The sequence below is a fragment of the Panthera uncia genome (assembly GCF_023721935.1).
Source record: "Panthera uncia isolate 11264 chromosome C1 unlocalized genomic scaffold, Puncia_PCG_1.0 HiC_scaffold_4, whole genome shotgun sequence".
Lineage (NCBI taxonomy): Eukaryota > Metazoa > Chordata > Mammalia > Carnivora > Felidae > Panthera > Panthera uncia.
In genome coordinates, this window is record NW_026057585.1 from 90,136,649 (window position 1) to 90,154,397 (window position 17,749).

The 17,749-nt window shown below is 54.1% G+C and overlaps 1 protein-coding gene across 1 annotated transcript; it reads left to right on the forward strand.

The window, feature by feature from the left end:
* The first annotated feature begins 3,665 nt into the window (after positions 1 to 3,665).
* Positions 3,666 to 17,697, forward strand: LOC125913024 (group IIC secretory phospholipase A2-like). The gene is made up of 4 exons (XM_049617928.1): positions 3,666 to 3,820; positions 5,872 to 6,016; positions 7,685 to 7,788; positions 15,615 to 17,697. Exons 1-4 carry the CDS (start codon positions 3,727 to 3,729, stop codon positions 15,779 to 15,781), a joined length of 510 nt encoding a protein of 169 aa, XP_049473885.1. The 5' UTR covers positions 3,666 to 3,726; the 3' UTR covers positions 15,782 to 17,697.
* Positions 17,698 to 17,749: the final 52 nt, after the last annotated feature.

The following is a 17,749-nucleotide window of genomic DNA, read 5'->3' on the forward strand; positions in this document are numbered from 1 at the left end:
TGCCTCTCCTTCCGTAGGTTATGAGCTACTTGAGGGCAGGAACTTGCCTGTGTCTGAGTCCCCTGCTTTGCCCACACAGTGCCTGCTTCATGGTAGGCGCTCAGCAAATGAGAATAAAATTAATGAAGAGGCACTGCTGATTCCACAGTGGCTTTTCCACCGAGAGACCCAGCTAGCTGCCATTTGGTGTTCCCCAGGGATATGTGGTTTGAAGTCTAAATGACCTGCCCCAGGGGCTGGGCTGAAGCCAGGAGCTTCAGTTTCTCAGCAGCTTGTCCCCAAAGAGCACTTGGCCTCTTTTTGAACTAGCAACTTCTAGATTCTGGAGTCTATACCCAGTGTCCTATTCTGCCCTCAATCTCATCAGATGTGTTGATTAAGACTGTGGATAATCTTTAAGCAGAAGGAGAACTGAGTGCATGCTCTGGTGGAGAGAGCTTGCCTCCTGATGCACCAGCTTCCCAGGGGGACCTGCAAGAGGGAAGTTTCCAGGTAATGAAATTTACCTCTGGAAGTGCCGCATATTATCGGAAAACATCCATAAATGCGCCTACTCCCCAGTCTTCTTGAGCAGAAAATATCAAACACGGTAACTCACCTTGGCTACTGTTGACCAAGGGCTTTCAACTTCAGGAGCTTGTTGAAGCTTGCTGGCAGTCCGCGGGAGGCCAAGGTCATTGTCTCCACCTCACAGATAATGAAGCCAAGGTTCCAGGAGCTTAAAGGGCTCTGCTAGGGAGTGGTGGAGGCTTGCTCTGACCCCCTTCTCTGACCTAGAATCTCGAGTTCTTTGCTCTGCACCTTCACGGTCCCTTCCACGATGCAGCCTTTTCTTGGCGACCGGAAGCCAATAACTACTTCAGGTGCACTAGTGTTGATGCGGCTAGAGCCGTCTGTCCCTACACTCAATGGCCCTGGGTTCGTAGGCCTGGTCATTTATCGTTGTGATCATTCCTCTCTCTCCCTTGCCTTCCCAGTAACGGCCGCCGCTGTAACTCCCTTCCTGTTCAACTGCTGGGTCCGAGAAAACAGAAGCTGACACCTTTTGCTGGAATGGTGTCTAAAATAAGATCGTTTGTGGCAGCTGCTTGGACACTCGGGCCATTTTAGTTTTGTTTTCTCCTCTGTGTTTTGGGTACGTACAGCCCTTAGCTCGAGGACCCACAGGGAAACAGGAGAACAGCTAAGTGTTAGGGACGCCACCTTTGGAGTGGACACACCTGGGGTGAGTCCCGGCTCTCTCAATTTGCAGGGCCCGATACCTCCGCCGGGCTCTATTCCCTGGTGGAAAAACTGGGGTTGATCTTCTAAGCCTCATCGGGAGTGCTGAAAGAGGATTTTAGGAGATAGTCCACAACCCATGCTTTAGCCCTGTGCTGGCCCTCAGCAGGTTGTAGTATTGCTTCCGTGTCTGTAACTCGAAGCATGATCAGACTCTGATCATTCATTCATTCATTCATTCCTTAAATGCTTGTTTACTTCCCATCTCTCCGTGCCTGGTCTCCTTATCCGCACAAGGAGGGTCATGGCAACACTTCTCCAGCCGGGGGACATGAGGACTTAATGGGTAAATAGACATGAAGTGCTCAGAAGCCACACAGGGGGGAGAATAAGTGTGACACAAATGTTACCATCCTCACCGTCAGTACTAGTGTGCACTGGGGCCTGTGCGGGCCAGTCAGGCACCAGGGACAAAGAGGGGAGCAAAATGGAATGATCTTTGACTTATGCAATGTGCGGGTTCCTTCCTCCTTATTGTCTCCATGGGGGAAAAAAGCCAAGCCATGTTTCATCACTGTCTACGCAAGACGAGTTGACGGGTCTGAGAGCATAGCTCACAGAGACCCACCAGCTTGCCGGCTGCTGTCCTAGAGGCTGGCACTGGAGTCCCTGACGGGCCCCCTCCTGTGTTCTCACCCTTCATCAAGTCCCTGGGCCTCCGGCCCTGTGCTCTTGGTTTTAGTTCGGCACAATCCAAAGCACCTGCAAATAATCAGTCCAAAGGAGAGAACCATGGCCGTCTTGCCCAAGTCACGGCCGTGAAGGCGGGTGTCTGTGAAAATGCCCTGTAACCCTCAAAATGCCACACGGGCGAGAGCTCTAGGCCGCGAGCCTGGTGAGGTGGAAAGAGCACTGGATTTGGAGGTTGGGACCAGAGGTGAAGTCCTGGTCCTGCCACTTGGCAGCTGTGTGTCACTTGTCTCTGAGCGCTTGCTCTCCACAGCTACCAAGTGAGAAAGCGAGAGGCTGTTTCTGGTAGGGTTGTATGAGGAGCAAATAGGAGCAGAATGCAAATTTAAGGAAGTTCAAGGCCCCCTCAAACACCTCCTTTTGGAGGTGGGCTCACTGCTTCTCACTCTCCATGGGCTTAGACTGGCGTCCCTGGACACAGACTCTGCGACAGAGAAGTGCATTCCCAGGAGGCTCCCAAGAAAGACACGTGTCGGGAAGTGAACAGGGCAAGATTGGAGGGAAGGAGGAGTTGACACACAGACACTGATTTCACTGTCGGTAATGCATCCAGGTCTCTTTCTTTGTCTCTCCAAAGCATCATCACCTGCTTGTGTAAAAGACGTGCGTGCCTTCTTCATGGACTAAACCCTCGCACGGTTATTTTTGCAGACTCAGAGGAGGAAAGGGAGCCAGACTGTAGAGATGGAACCTAATTTAAAAACATCCATGCAGCACTTGAAACAGAGGCCGGCTGGGACCAGGGCTGGTCAGGGCCAGGCCTTCCAGCATCCACCAGAATCTTGCCAAAGAGGGTCAAAAGTAGCAAAGGCGCCTGATGACCCCTCCCCCGCCAGGGCTCTGCAGGAGGACGCTCACTTTGAAGTTTTCCTGGGAAACTTGGTCACAAAGAGTAAATCTAGCCAAAGCCCTGTACCTGCCAAATTCTCTGGGCTCAACGGAGCTATTGTTCATCCCCCAAGTATCAGATTTAGCCTGATTTCTAATGAGCAAGACCATGGGTATTTAAAGAGAGCTGTCGACTGAGCAGTGGGGGCTCCACGGAATGACGGGGGACCCTGAGCCCACGTCCTCCTCTGTTGTCCTGTGGGAAACGGGCCACAGATAGGCACCCTCACCGTTGCTCATAGTAACAAGAGGGGTGTGTTTCGCCATCCTGGCATTTGACTGCACTAAGTGGGTTTATTTGCTTTGTGTGTGTAGGGCCCCGCAAGTCTGTGACACTGGGGGCTGTCTGGGCTCGAGGAAACTGTTCTGACTCTGTTTCTCCATCTCTGCAACAATCACAGAGACTCTCAAGTTGTGGGGATCAAACAATGAAACACCATGAAGACCTTATAGAAAACAGCAGCTGGCATTTAGTAACTTCTTAATAAACGTTTCAAATTACTGATAGGTACCTGACACTCACTCTGTAGGAGGGGCAGCCGAGGTTCCGAGGGGCTAAGTTCACGAATAAGATCCCTGAGTCTCAAGGAAGGCAGACGCGGGCTGGGGGGAAGGGGGCACCATGCAAATGCGGCTAGACTTCCTGGCACTGGATTTCCATCATGGACCCTAAATATGACTTTAAACTTGGGAACAAAGGAAATGCTGACTTCTCAATATCAAAAAGAGAAGCGGGGGGGGGGGGGGGGATGAGGTTGCCAAAAAAAAATCCTTTTGCTCTGAGCCCTGCGCTGTGATTGGGGTTTTGTACCCACATGGCCTCCCCTCTTCTTGGTCACGTTCAGGAGTTCATCTGGCAAACTCCTCATGAGCAGAGGAAGGTGTGACTGTGGTGCCTCCGACCCCCAGATGTCCTCGGGAATGAAGGCCATTGGGGTTCTCGTGGTCTTTGCCTCCTGCCGTAAGTAGTAAGGAGCTGGGAGAGCTCCGGGGTGCTGTCCTCGTGTCTGGGTGTCTGTGTCTTGGGGTGGTCCCTCCTGAGGTGGCATCGGGTGAGGGGAAATCAGGTGTCATTCAGAAGAGACTCAGGAGTGGAATAGGTTCCCACCAAACTCCTTCTGCTTCTGTTTCTTCTACAAAAGGGGGTGGTCCCAGCCTTAGGACCTCACAAAACTTCTAGAAAATCAAAGGTTGCTAACTATTTGCTAGAAAAAGGGCCTTTGACTACTGTTTTACCATACGCCCCCTCTGGGACCCTTTTTTATTTTCCTTTGGATGCCAGTTGCCTTTATTTAAAGTCTTGTAGATGCCAGAACAAAAACACAGACCTGTATCTAGCTAGTTTAGGGACAATTAGTTCTCATCAGAAAGGCTCTCTTGTGGTGACTTATGGAATCATGGGTGATTATAGGTCATTGCTACCAGGAGATCAGATAATACAACTCCGCAAAGTGAAAAAGAGCTTCACAGGAAACAGTGTTGGAAACAGTTGTTGGAAAATTCTTTGACTCTGCTCTGGTTAGTTTGATTAGTAGAGATGTCTCCAAATCCGTTTTGCTGCTTCAGCAGTGTAGCTTTCGGGTCCCTAAGTCGAAAGATGTCAAAAATGGAGTTCCCATTTTCCCTCAGTCAGTGGTGGAATTTGCTGTTTTCAAGACCATGGTGGGGGGTGGGGGGGCCCACGCAGGGAGAACCAGTTCCCTCCTTGGTGTCCCCCACCCCATCAGCGCCTGAGGCACCCCTGACCACAGGAGCTTCCTACCCCCTCCGCAGTGCTTCTGCTTTGGGACAACAAAACCACAGGAAGTCTCCTGTGAACGCTTCCCAAAACCCTGCGTCTCCATCTCCGTTTTCTTCAAGTTCATGTTTTTATGTTATTGTATGGCAAAATTAATATATGCAGGTAATTAAGAAGTAAAATGAGTGAGTGTAGAATACCAAGATGAAGCCACTTCTTGGGGCGCCTAGGCGGCTCAGTTAGTTAAGTGTCCAGCTTTGGCTCAGGTCATGATCTCACGGTTCTCAAGTTCGAGCCCCGCATCCGGCTCACTGCTGTCAGTTCAGAACCCGCTTCGGATCCTCTGTCCCCCACCCCGCCCCTCCCTCCCTCTCAAAAGTAAATAAACATTTTAAAAAAAGCCACATCGCATCCCTCCCAGACTCCAGTCCTTCTCCTACACCCAGATGTAACTAACCACTCTTAAGAGTTTGATATACAACCTTCTAGGCTTTTCCACACACACATTTTGAACATTTTAATACAAAAGTAATACATGCTCATTATAAAAAAAAAAAAGACAGCATAAAAGTATATAAACAGTGCCTATCTTTTTCTCCGCCTACTTCCTCAATCTCACTGCCCGGAGATATTGCTATTAAAAGTAGATGTTTTCAAGACATCTCCCCCGTCAGTGGATATGTAGGTGGTGTTCAATTTTTTTCATACCACAGGGGACGCGCTGCAGCAAACATCCCCCAGAATATATATATTCTTTCCCCACTTTTGTAAACATTCTATAGAAGCAAAAAATTGCTGGGTCCATGTGTATTTGCCATTAAAAAAAAAATAGACTGAGGGCATCTTTTCTGCCTCTCAAGTATTTTGTTTCTCCTGCGAGATTGTAAATGCCTGATGATATTTGGAGAAACTGGCGTCTCTAGCTTTGAACTTTTCCCGTTAATGTTGCATTAGACCTAAGGGTGTTTCTGCCTAGGGTGGTGGATTTGGGGTTTGTTTGGTTTTTTCCGCTGGGGGTGGGGGGTGGGGGGAAGACCTAGTTGACAGTATTGTCCTGAACATCGTGGAAGCTGGGTTCTCATCCCGGACTAGCAAGAAACTGGCCATGGGACACAGTGTTCCAGCCAGATTGTCTTCCCCACGACAGGGGCTGGTGATCCCAGCCATGCTCAGGCAGCATGTTTGGGGGTCTCCTGAGGTCCCGATGCAAGCCCTCTAGTTACTGGTATTGTTCTCACTGCACCCCGCCTTCTTTCTTACTTCCTGCCCTCCAGTGATGGCCCCTGCCCACAGCAGCTTCTGGCAGTTTCAGAGGATGGTCAAGTACATCACGGGGCGGAGCGCCTTCTTATCATATTACGGATATGGCTGCTACTGTGGCCTTGGGGGCAAAGGGACCCCCGTGGATGACACTGACAGGTGAGTCCAAAGAGCTCATTGGATTTGCACTGAAACCGGTGCCCGAAGGGAGGCAGGAGGTTAGGACGCTTGTGTTGTAAGTAACAGAAGCCCATGGATGGTTGGCTGTCCTGTAGCCGCCATCTTGAAATCCTCGTGTCTGAACAACGTGCCCTGGATTCCCGTTTTGCACCAGACCTCGAAAATTATCTAGTCAGTCCTGCCCAGAGCTCCAGAAACGTTTTCAGTTCTCAGACGTCACAGCAAACATGGTCTTCTCTCAGCAACCCAGTTTTTTATGCTTAGAGCACAGCAAGACTGCCCTGCTGTCTCCCGGGCCTAATTCCACATTCGGGGAGAGAGAATCCCAGTGGCCCAGTTTGCAAAAGTTGTCCATCTGGGCGAGGCCACATGGCCCAACGTGGCTGCCAGGCCTACTCCTCGGCGTGGGGGTGGGGAGCGCGAGCCCCAAGAAAAAGCGGAGGTTGGGGTGACCTGGAGAGGGTACGGGGAGACAGGAACCAGGATAGTTTGCACGTCGTGTGTCTGAAGAAATAAGAAGCGAGGTGTTTCTTGCCGCTTTCAACCCCACGTGGATAAATACGTCCCTGCAGCGGGGCCTCAAATGTCGCTCCTGGAGCTTGAGTCCTCTGGGCCGGGCATGGAATAGTCCAGCTGGAGGGACCCCAGAGCCCTGCGGGGGCACTGACACCGATGAAGTGCCCATCATGGGCCGAGCACGGGGATTGGTGATTCGCACACAGGGCCTACCTTTAAGCCTTGCATCCAGTGGCCAAGGCAGTGTGAACATTTGCATCCTACAGATGGCGACTGTGAGCACCCACTAAACCAACGTGGCAAAGCCGAAGACACAGCAGCCCCTGAGTGGCTAGGTCAGGATTTGAACAAGAACTTGCCTGGTTCAAAGTCCCGGCTCTTTGACACTCTGTGCCTCCCCTTCCGAGACCAAAGGCTGGCGAGAATTTTACCACCGTTAGACAACGACGACAAACAGCAGAGAGCCCACTTGCAGGTGGGGATGGCGAGAGGAAGGACCGAAGCGTCTGGCCCAGAGCATCTTCTTTTCTGTGTCTTAGAATCCAGTCCCCGGTCTCTGCTTTCCCGCCCCTCATGCTCTGGTTGAGGCATGCCGAGCTGTTTTCTCTTTGTGGATCTTCTCCCTTCCTGTCCCCGGCCGCTCTCAGCACGGTGAGAACAAGGACTAAAGAGTTATGGGTGTTTTTGCTGACACTTGTCTCCTCAGGGACTGTCACAGAGCTTGGCACATGGTAGATGCTCAGGAAAAAGTCATTACATGAATGACTGAGCCACACGGACCTAGATTTGAGCCCCGTGTCTATCATTTGCCAGCTGTACAGTTTTGGGAAATTCCCCTCTTGGAATTCTGTCACCTCCTCTATGAAATGGGGACAATGATCACCCTTCACAGGGTTACGCTGAGGAGCTAATGGGATAGCAGAAGGTGCCAGAAAGAGCTCATAGATGTTAGTAGTTATTTTTGTAGTTTTAATATTTTCAGGAACTTACCTCCTTACCCTTCAACGCCTTCTCACGCAGGGGAGGAGGCAGGGGAGTCCTTTCCGGTTTCCACCTATGGTCTTCCCGCTGATTCCCCAGGGCCCCCCCCGCCAGGGAAGCCCCTCACCTCTCCTCTGCTCTGGCCCCCAGATGCTGCCTGGCACATGACTGCTGCTATGAGAAGCTGAAGCGATTCGGCTGCCAGCCTGTGCTGAACAGCTACCAGTTCCACATCGCCAATGGGTCTGTGGCCTGTGAGTAGCCTTCTCTGTAGGGAAATGGCTTTGAACCTGGGCCTTTCCTAATGTCTGCCTCCCGGCAGAAGAGTGCTTTGAGACGGAAAGTGACCATTCTAGGAGTCAAAGCTTCTCGGGAGTCTTTGCTTGGTCTCTGGTCTCTCCCGTCCAGCATCCTCTGGGAGCATGGAGCAGGTGCCTGGGGTATAGTACCTGCTCAATAAATAGTGGCTGACTTGAGACGACATGGAATCTTGCAGCTTCGCCTGGCAACCGTTGCTGTTGAGAACATTCCTTCTTATGTCTGTCTTGTGTTAACAAAGCAGCTCGGCTGTCTTTCAGTTGAACAAATATTTGTTAAGGGCGACTCCACGCCAAGCACTAGTAGGTGCCACGGGGGACACAAAAGTAAATAGGAGGGGGACGGGGAAGAGAACTCACATGTCGTTGAGACCATTCAGGGAGGAGAGCAAAGGACAAGGGTGGGCAAGTACCGAGTGTCCCGCACGTGGGGCGTGGCCCCTAATATCCCGGGGCATGTTCTGGGGCTACCGGGGTGTGGGGTTTGTGTAGAGCAAGTTTGAAGAGCAAGCCCATTTGAAGTCACTGGGCTGTAGCCTTCTCTCGAATGCCGTTCATTCTGGTGGAACCAGTGGTTTGAGTGCCCCTTAGGGCGACTGGCCTCCTACCCCGCCTTGTGGAGTTGCATGAACCGCTTTCCTCCCCGTGTGTATTCGTGCTCAGCTGTGTGTTGAAGTCCACCTGTCTCCTCCCGAGGTCGGGGAACCACCACCTCCCTTCCCTTCATCTCCCCCTTAGAGAGGGTGCTCAGCGCCTAGACCCTAGGGCTCCCCAGCACCCCCCCCCAACCCAGGGCCCCAGCTCAGGACACACCCAGATTGACCGAGCAATACAGCTACACGGTCTCCCTGGTCCAGTGGTGAGACCTGAGCCATGGGAGGCTGCTGGTGGCTCAGATCCCTGCCATCTGAGGCCAGATACAGCCTGGTCTGTTTCTCAGCCTTCACAGCCTCTGGCCCCAGACACACTGTTGATGGGGAGAACCCTCTTTCCAGCATGAGCTCAAGGAGACTTCTGTGTTGGAGCTCTCTGGCCATGACTGTGCTCACACCTAAAGCAGTGTCTCTTCTGGGAGGTCCCCAAGGCCACGTACAGGAGATGGGACAGGATCAGGACCTAGTGGAGGGGCAAGGAGAGGGGGCTGGAGGAGATTGCCCTGGAAGTGTTGTTTGCTTTGGCTCACGATGCCCTCGGAGGGAGGGACAGAGTTTCTGACCACCTCTCCCCACCCCTCTGGGCCCCACTTGGTGGGATTGGGGGCGGGACAAGCCTGGCCATTGGCTGTAGGGGGGCACACACAGAAAAGGTGCCCCTGACTCTTCTCAGCCTGGCACATGGTCCTGCTTTCATATGGTTCCTTCTCATCTCTTTTCGTCTTGATCATAATATCTGTCATGTCAAGTGTTATCTTAAAGTGGTTGAAAAGTTCTCCCTTTTAGAGGAAAGACATTTGAAGAGCTCTGTCTTCTGATGCCCCCATAAAGTGCAAATACCAGGAAAGAAGGGAAAAGATGCCCTGAGGAGGGAAGTGGATTTTCAGCAGGTGCAGCCTGTGCGCGCTGTGGTCGCAGCCCTGGAGGAAGCCTCAGCCCTTTGCACCCGCTGCTGCTGCGTTCTTTTTTTTTTTTTTTTTAGCATCTTCTTTAGCACCTCTCTTCCCCCTCCCCCGTGAGGCCAGAGCCGCAGCCTGGGAGCCCAGGAGACGGAGAAGAGTGACCTGGGGGAGAGCCCGGAGCCCCTTCCCCCGAGGTGGCACACAGGAACATCTGCTTGGCACATGCTGGGCCGCAGTAGGCGGTGTGGGCAGGGACTGGGCACTGGGCTGGGAAGTTTAGGGTCTGGGCTGTGCTTTCCAGAGATGCCGCCAGGCAGTTAGCGGCTCCTGAAGCTTGAGCAGGGCCCCCACAGTCCAGAGCCCCGCTTAGGGAGTTAGCACTGGGGTGGGATGGGGGGACATCAGTATCCCCCGCCTCAGCTGACCCAGCCGGTGAGTGCCAGGTTGACCCGCTGTCCTCCCCACCCCACCTTGCCAAGCCCCTGCTCCCAAGAGTGGGGCCGGGAGCTGAGTGATCTGGGTTCTGATCCCGGGTCTGCTGCTGATACGTGCTGAGCCCACAAACCAGACACAGGTACATTCACTTACTTGCCCAGCATTGCTTGAGCGCCTGCTGGGTGCCCCTCCAAGGCCAGCGCTGTGTGGGGGCCGGGCGCAGAGCAAGGCAGCCTTGGGTCCTGCTCTCCTGGCACGCTCCAGAGCTGAAAGCGCCCTTAGAGACCCTCTAGACCCACACCTTATGGTAGTGACAGGGAGACTAAGGCCCAGAGAGGGCAAGAGTGTGATCCAAGTAACAGGCAACATTAACACGCATGTGTCTGGAGCCTTTCCAGTGCTCTGGAACACACTGCTTGGCCTGAGTTTTCTGGGCCTCAGTTTCTTTATCCATGAAATAGGTATAATAATAGCAGCAGCTGCGGTCTCTGAGCATCTGTGACATGTGCATTACATACCGCACCTTGGACCCCTGTGATACACCCCTGGGGTGGGCATGATTATCAGGAAGGACCCTGAGGCTCAGAGAGGTTAGCGGAGATGGCCGAGGTCACGCAGCCAGGAAAAGAAGAGTCACGATCCCGACCTAGGCCGTCTGCTCCCAGAACCAGCGTCCCTGCCTTACACTGCCCTCCCCAGCGACATGGGGCTGCCAGGAGTGTGGCGGCGGGGACACACTTGGTTGGAGGGCTCACACAGATGCAAGTCTTGTTGTTCTGTGGGCAGCATGCTTGTGAGGGGGCAGAGAAAGGCAGATGGTCTCGGCTCATCTATAACGCCCCAGATCTTTCTGTTCTAGTGTTATGGACCCTGCTAAGAGGCCCAGAGAGAGCACATACTTCGGGGTCTGGCAGAGCTGGGTCTGAACCCCAGCTGCACTCCTTCTAGCTGGGTAATTACACAACCACCCTGGGCCTCAGTCTCCTCGTCTGTAAAATGGGGATAAGAGCCTGCCCTTCCTAAGGTTGCTAAAGTAACCCCACTGAAGGGGCTGACCCATAGCAGGTGCTTAGGTAGTGCCTTTCCTTTTAGAAGCTGAGACTTCTTTTTGCATCAAAGTTTTCTTTTCCCCTTTGCTTTGATGGAAAAGCACCGGGATTTTCTTCATCACTGTTAGGAGGTTGCTCTGAAGCATTTCCTCTGCACCTGCATCCCCTTGCGCTAACGTCATTAACTCCCTAGAGAAGAAAAGCTCTCCCCCCACTTCGGGTTACGCTGCAGTTCAAAGAGCTGCCTTGCAAGGGTTAATGCCCCTCCCCTCCCCCCAGCCTCCAAGTTCTGAAATCCTGTACCGGAGCCTGGTCCCAGGTTGCCTAGCAACCAAGGGCTGATCTGGGATGTAGTTGGTGAGCAGGGAAGGGGAAAGGAGAAAAACAACTTGGCCTGTCCGTGTCTTTAAATGTCACCGGAAGATCCGTGCAGAGAAAGGCCTGGAACCCAAGCCCTGGGGCCAATTTGCCAGGTGGGGAAGGCTGCCCTCAGGCAACCAGGGAGGTCATTATCCCTCCTTTGAAAGGGCTTACATAAGCACTTGGAATTTGCAAGGGACTTTAAGATTAGCCCGCGGCGCCCCCTCCTCCACCCACACATGCTTGTGTGGCTTGTGCAGGGGCCGTGGGAGGCCAGCCAGGTTCCAGCCGGAGGCATGTCGGAGCCTCCGCCCTTCTCCCTCTGCCAAAGAGGGAAGGTGAACTTGAGAACCACTGGAATTTGCAGTTTGCAAAGATCTTTCTCCATCACTGCTGAATTGATCCCTCACAACACTTCCATCCCTGACACATCACCCCTTTTCCTCTCCTAGCATTGGTCTCCACCTGAAATTACCTTGTTTACTTAGGCTTCCCCTCTCCCGCCAACCCAAATGTGAGTTCCGGAGAGCAAGGAACAAGCCTGTCCTGTGGGGGCGTGGGGGCACTCATCCTCAATGGAACCCATAGAGAGGGACGCCCTTGGAGCTAAGTGATGTGGGGTCTGCTTGCTCAGACCTGTACCCCCAGGTCCTAGCCAAAAGCCAGGCACATGTTAAGAACTCAGGACCTGTCGGTTTGATGAGTGAATGAACGAAAACCTCATGAGATAGTTAACATAAGTATCTGTTTCCTGATTTGAAAGCGGAGGACACAGGCTTGGGGACACGCAACTTGCCTGAGGTTCTAAAGCACACACAGGTGGTGGGTCTGGCCTGAAAACCAGGCGTCCCGGGTGCTGGGATGGGGAACCTTTCCCTGACCCACAGACCGTGAGCGTCCAGGCAGGCAAGCTGTAGCACATAGCGATGGAGTGTTCATTGCGTGTTCAGAGCTGAAGACGTACGATGAAAACACAAACTCCCTGGGCAGAAAGAGCCTGCCTTCTGGGAGGAGTCCAGCTCACAAAATATTCAGAAGTAAAGTACACTCAGGTGTTGACCAGTGCTATGACAAGGTGACAGGCTACAGAATGATGACAACAGAAGGAGGGAAGGCTGGCTACTCCAGGTGGCCTTTGGCTAGTGTGGCAGGAGCAGAGGCAGCGGACGGCCGGGGCTGGTGTCGCACAGGGGAACGGGTTCCTTCGTGGGGCTTGGGGGAGGGGCAGACAGGGAAGGAGCTCACCGCCTCCTCCAGTGGCAGGGGAGGCTGTCAGAGCATTTGAAGCAGGAAATGATAGCTCTAATGTTGCTCTAGAAAGATCACTCTGACCACTGTCCGGGGTGGTTGGGGAGCAAGGGAGGAAAGGTGGGGCGGTGCCAGTGAGCTGCTTCAGGAGCACCGGGGAGAAGCTACCACAGATAGTAAAGTGGAGGGGAGAAGTGTCAGATGCTGGGTGCCACGGAGGTAAATTGTCAGGGCCTGCTGATGGGCTGGATGTGGGGTGGGAAGGAAAAAGAGACCGAATCCAAGGTTCTGGGCCGGGGCGGCCACATGTAAAGTGTCGTGTATTGAGCTTCTGCAAATGGGGAAGAAACAGCTGTGAGAACACAGCAAGGAGTTCAAGATGCGAATCAGACACCCACCAGTGAGGGAAGTTGGGTGGACCCGAGCACATTGGAGTATTGAGCTCAGGGGGGACACTGGGCTGGGATGAGAACCCGAGAGTCATCGGCACTGTGATCGGTATTGAAGGCCCTGAGATCGAACCAGAGACTCAGGGAGAGAATTTGGAGAGCAGGGAGGAGGCCTGGGATGCAGGCAGGTGGCGGCCTCGGCAGGAGGCTGAGTTCACGGAGGGCAGCGATGTGGAGCATCCTGCTTCATCCTATTTATGGGAGTCTGTCGTGGAATGAGAAAGAATGCCCTGAAGCCATGTTCCTCTCTCCTGCCTCAGTTTCCCTGCTAGCAAACTAGAAGATGCAGGAACAGATTTGGGTTTGTCCTTTGAAAAGATGACTTGCAAACAGGGCATTTCTCGCCTTGGGGCTGCCTCTCCTTCTGGGTCTTAACAGGCCTGGTCCTGCCATGGCTGTGGGATGCCCCAGGAATGAGAGTCCATGCCATCGACCCCTGCTCGGGATCAGTTCCAGCAAGCCTGGGGCCCAGGGGAGCATCAGAGGTCACACTGCGCGTCAGGAGAGGGTCCTACTCCATGCATCGGCAAGGACAGGACAAAGTGAGAAAGGGACAGGAAAGTGAGTGAAAAGACAAAGGAGGTGTGGAGAAGTGAGACGGTAAAGAAGAAGAGAGGAACAGAAGACAGAGATAACCAGGAGGCCAAGGCAGAGTGAGAAAGGTGTCTCAATTCAGGCTTCCAGAAAGACAGCGCCGGGGTGAGTGACAGCACAGGGTGCCAGGCCCTTTCCGGAGGAGAGCCAGGCTGAAGGGGGCAGGGCCCTGCACCCTGAGAACACCAGCCACGAGACCAAGTGGCGGACCCTTGGCCCCTGCAGACTGTGGCGGCCACCTGGGAGGGAAGCAAGGGGCATGCGCGAGGCAGTAGAGGCGAGAGACCCAGAGGGGATGGGGCGTGGCTTGGGAGGGGCTCCCGGGGGAGCTGGGGCCTGGAGGATCCTGGAGGATGCTCACAGATGGAAAGGGGGAACACGAGGGCAAAGGTGACCCAGGTGTCAGGGAGGGTGGGAGCGGCGGGAGCCCAGAGCCAGGGGCGCGAGCATTCCTGGCCCATTTCCAGTGGGTGAGTGGAGGGCGCAGCTGAAGCGTGGGGTGGGTGTCGACGTGCCTTGAGAAATCAAGTCTCCAGGGAGACGTGGGAGGACAGCTTGCTGCAGGAGTTGGACTTTGGAGGGAGAAAGGCAAACAAACAGAGGACAGTCAGCACTGGATCCAACTTCAAAGGGCTCTTCTTCCCGGATGCACCACTGCCATCACCAGAAGCTCGTAGGGAGCACTCCGTGCATGCTGCAGCCAAACCACTCTCCCTGTAAACAGGGAACTGGGGTGCAGTTCTCTAGAAAGGGGAAGCCACAACCACACACACACACACACACACACACACACACTCTTCAGCTCCAGTAACTAAATAAAAGATCCCCATCTAGTGGTAGCTCGGCCAAAGGGCAGACACTCAATCCCAAAGGCCCGGAGGGGCTTCATTCGCTTATCAGGGACTGTCGGTTGAGCACCTATGACGTAAGGAGCATTTGCTCCGCATGCTGGGCATACTGTGACAGACGAGACGGGCAAAGCCCCAGCTTCACAGAGCTCACACTCCATTGAGGAGGGATAGACGGAAGCAAGTGAATACTCAAGAGATGTGCGGGTTGTGCAAAGCACGATGAAGGCAATAAACGGGGATGCGCGGGAGGGGGGCTCCTGATCAGGGGTCAGGGAGAGCCTGTCTGAGGAGGGGACATCTCATCCCAAACGATGAGATCCTGGTGAGAAGTGTTTTAGACAAGGAGAACGGTGAGAGCAGAGTCCCAGGACAAGACCGAGCCAGACCTGTGACAAAGTGGCCAGTGTGCCTGGAGCAGAGCAAAAGGCAATGGCGACGGACCAGTTGGGGAGGCCGGATCATAGCAAGGCTGCCCTGGAGACCCCGGTGAGGATTTGGACGTCCTTCCCCAAATACTAGGAAATCCAGGGGCTTGAAGCAGGAGAGTGGCCCTGATCCAGGCTGCAGTTTAAGAAAGTCCCTGTTTGTTTCTTCCCATTAGGGAGGAAGGTGGTGATAGGGATGGGGGGAGGGGGGTAGCGGCCAAGAAGGTGGAGACAAGAGGGCGGAGAGCGAAGTATTTTAAACAGAGAAATCAGCGGCGCTGGCTGTGGACTGGATGTGAAAAGTTGGAAGGCGGGTGGGGGGAGCCCAGGCTGCTGCTCGCTTTCTGGCTCGAGTGGGAGGGGTGACGTCTGCGAGCTTTGAGCGTGGGTGAAGGCCGGGTTGGTGGGTGGGGGGAATGCTACTTCAAGTGTTCCTTTTTGAACGTCTTAAGTTGGAGATGCCTAAGGCGTCCGAGAGAGATGGCCAGCAAGCAGCTGGACATAGTGAGTCCTGAGAGAGGGGGTCCCGTGCCCTTGGCCTGCGCACTAACTCAGGGCGCCCCTCCGTGCAGCCCCCTCCCCCTGCCCTCCTCATTTCCTTCCAGGCTTCTCTTCCCTCCCGTCCTCGTGGCATGTCCAGGTGTGACTGGGGACACAGGGAAAGGATGAAAGAAAAGGACTCCCCGTTTCTTCCCTTTCTATTTTCAACCCCCGACCCCTTGTAGCAAGCCCCCTGTTCTCCCCAACCTTAGGACCAAACGGAACCCCCCCCCCGGTGGCTCTCTGTCTCTCTGCAGGTACATGTGCCCTCAGTCCCGGCGTCAGCTGTCTCTGTGGGCTGCGGGCATGCGAGTGTGACAAGGAGTCTGCGTACTGCTTCAGAGAGAGCCTGCCCACCTACGAGAAAACCTTCAAGCAGTTCTCCACCCGGCCCCACTGTGGGAGGCGTAAACTCCAGTGCTAGGCAGCCACAGGCCCCTGGCCGGTCAGCATGTGTTCCGGAGTCACCCTCCCGGGAAGCCTTCTCATGCCGTCCCCAACAGGCTCCAATGGTGGCTGCAGCCACCATTCAGCACAGGGCCTAGGGTACTCCTTCATCACTCGACACCAGAGGGCTGCAGACCAGCAATGGAAAAGATAAGACCCTGGCACGCGAGGGAGGGAGACTGCCCGTTCACATGTACACAAATAAATGATGCTTTCTGCTGGTAGTAAGTGCTAAGAAGCAGTACAGCAAGGTGACAGGGTAGAGAGACGTTCCCAACCCCCATCTGGGAATTCCCAGGAGGGCAGAGGACCCAGGATCTGCCCTAAACTCCCCCTCCGCCCCCACCCCAAAATCAGGATGCAGGGCGGACTTGGGAATGGGGCACACGACCCAGATCCAGCCGGGGACAGAACAGGGACCCTGCAAAACAGGGATCCAGCCAAGGATCCGAGAAGCATGCTTTGGACTTTTTTCTCATTTGCTTGGGTTCTGCTCTCTGAAATCCCTCCGGTGGCAAAAATTAAGGCCACTTTCACCTCTCAAGAGACAGAGCGTGAGAACAGCCACATCCACTCCACGTGGATGTCGGGGCCAGGAAGACGTCAAAAAATTGGGGAAAGATGGCCTCGGAAGAGTGCGTCAGAGGGACCCGAAATTTCCATCCGAGTTCAGGAGGCCCTGGAGATATCAGACTTCGATGCTAACGAACACCAAAGTCACCTGACGTGGGCGGATTCTGTTCTTTGTCACGCCCACGTGGCATGGTAGGTTGCAAAATCGGCCGCACAGTTGTCCTCTCTGGAGGCTATGCCTCTCTGTATCCTCGCCTCTCGTGAAAGGAACGCTCGGCGTTTCCCATCAGGAAGTAGAGTCTGCTCCTCCCAGTGGTTGAATCTAAACTCTGCGCTGACCTCGTGAATTACTTTGGTCGACGGAACGTAGTGGAACGTATGAATGGTCGGTCTGCCAGTTCCCGAGCCCAGGCCTCAGCCCAGGTCTCAGGACATCTGGCGCTGCTGAGAACAAGCCTGGGCTGGCCCGCTGGCAGACAGGGGCGAGAGTGTCAGTCCGGCTGTCTCAGCTCAGACCTCAGACGTGTAAAAGCACCCAGCCAAGGTCAGGCACGCCCACTCATTGCCGACCATGACCCACGAGAGAAGCTAGCTGGAACCAAGGCAACCGCCCAGCTGACCCCAGGCTAAGTGGCCGATTGCCGAACTGTGAGCTGCATAAAGGCTGCCGTTTTAAGTCACTCAGTTGTGGTGTGGTCTGTTATACAGTTAGTACTCGCCGGTCTTCGTTCACGGCTTGCTGAGAACTGTGACCAGTTCTCCGCACTGCGCTGCACGGGGAGGCCACAAAACGTTGTGCACGTGGCCCCTGCCCCTCACCTTGTAGGTCTGGGAGGAGAAAGGCTGTGATCAAATATAATAAAGACAAACGCACAAAGGGCTGTAATCACACAGTCATCCAACAGACGTTTATTGAGCCCCCACTACGTGTCAGACACAGTGCTGGGCAGTAACGATTCAGAGATTTAAAGAAAACAAACCACATCAGGTCTGAATATCCTGGGGAGAACTTCGAGAGCCATAGCAGCTTTTAGAAGTTCAAGTTCAGACACTTACAATCTGGATTGGGTGATGCTGTCACTGATGTGAGGACAGAAAGGGAAGCCACGGGCAGGTGGTCAGCAGAGGGTCTGGGAGCCATGGCTCCTGGGCTCTGCTTTGCTCAGCTGGCAGAGTCCAGTGGTAAATTCGTCTGCCTTTCCTTCCTCCCTCCCTCCCTCCTCTCTCCCTTCCTTCCTTCCTTCTTCCCTTCCTCCCTCCCTCCTCCCTTCCTTCCTCCCTCCCTTCCTTCCTTCCTTCCTTCCTTCCTTCCTTCTTCCCTTACTCTCTTCCTCCCTCCCTCCTCCCTCCCTTCCTTCCTTCCTTCCTTCCT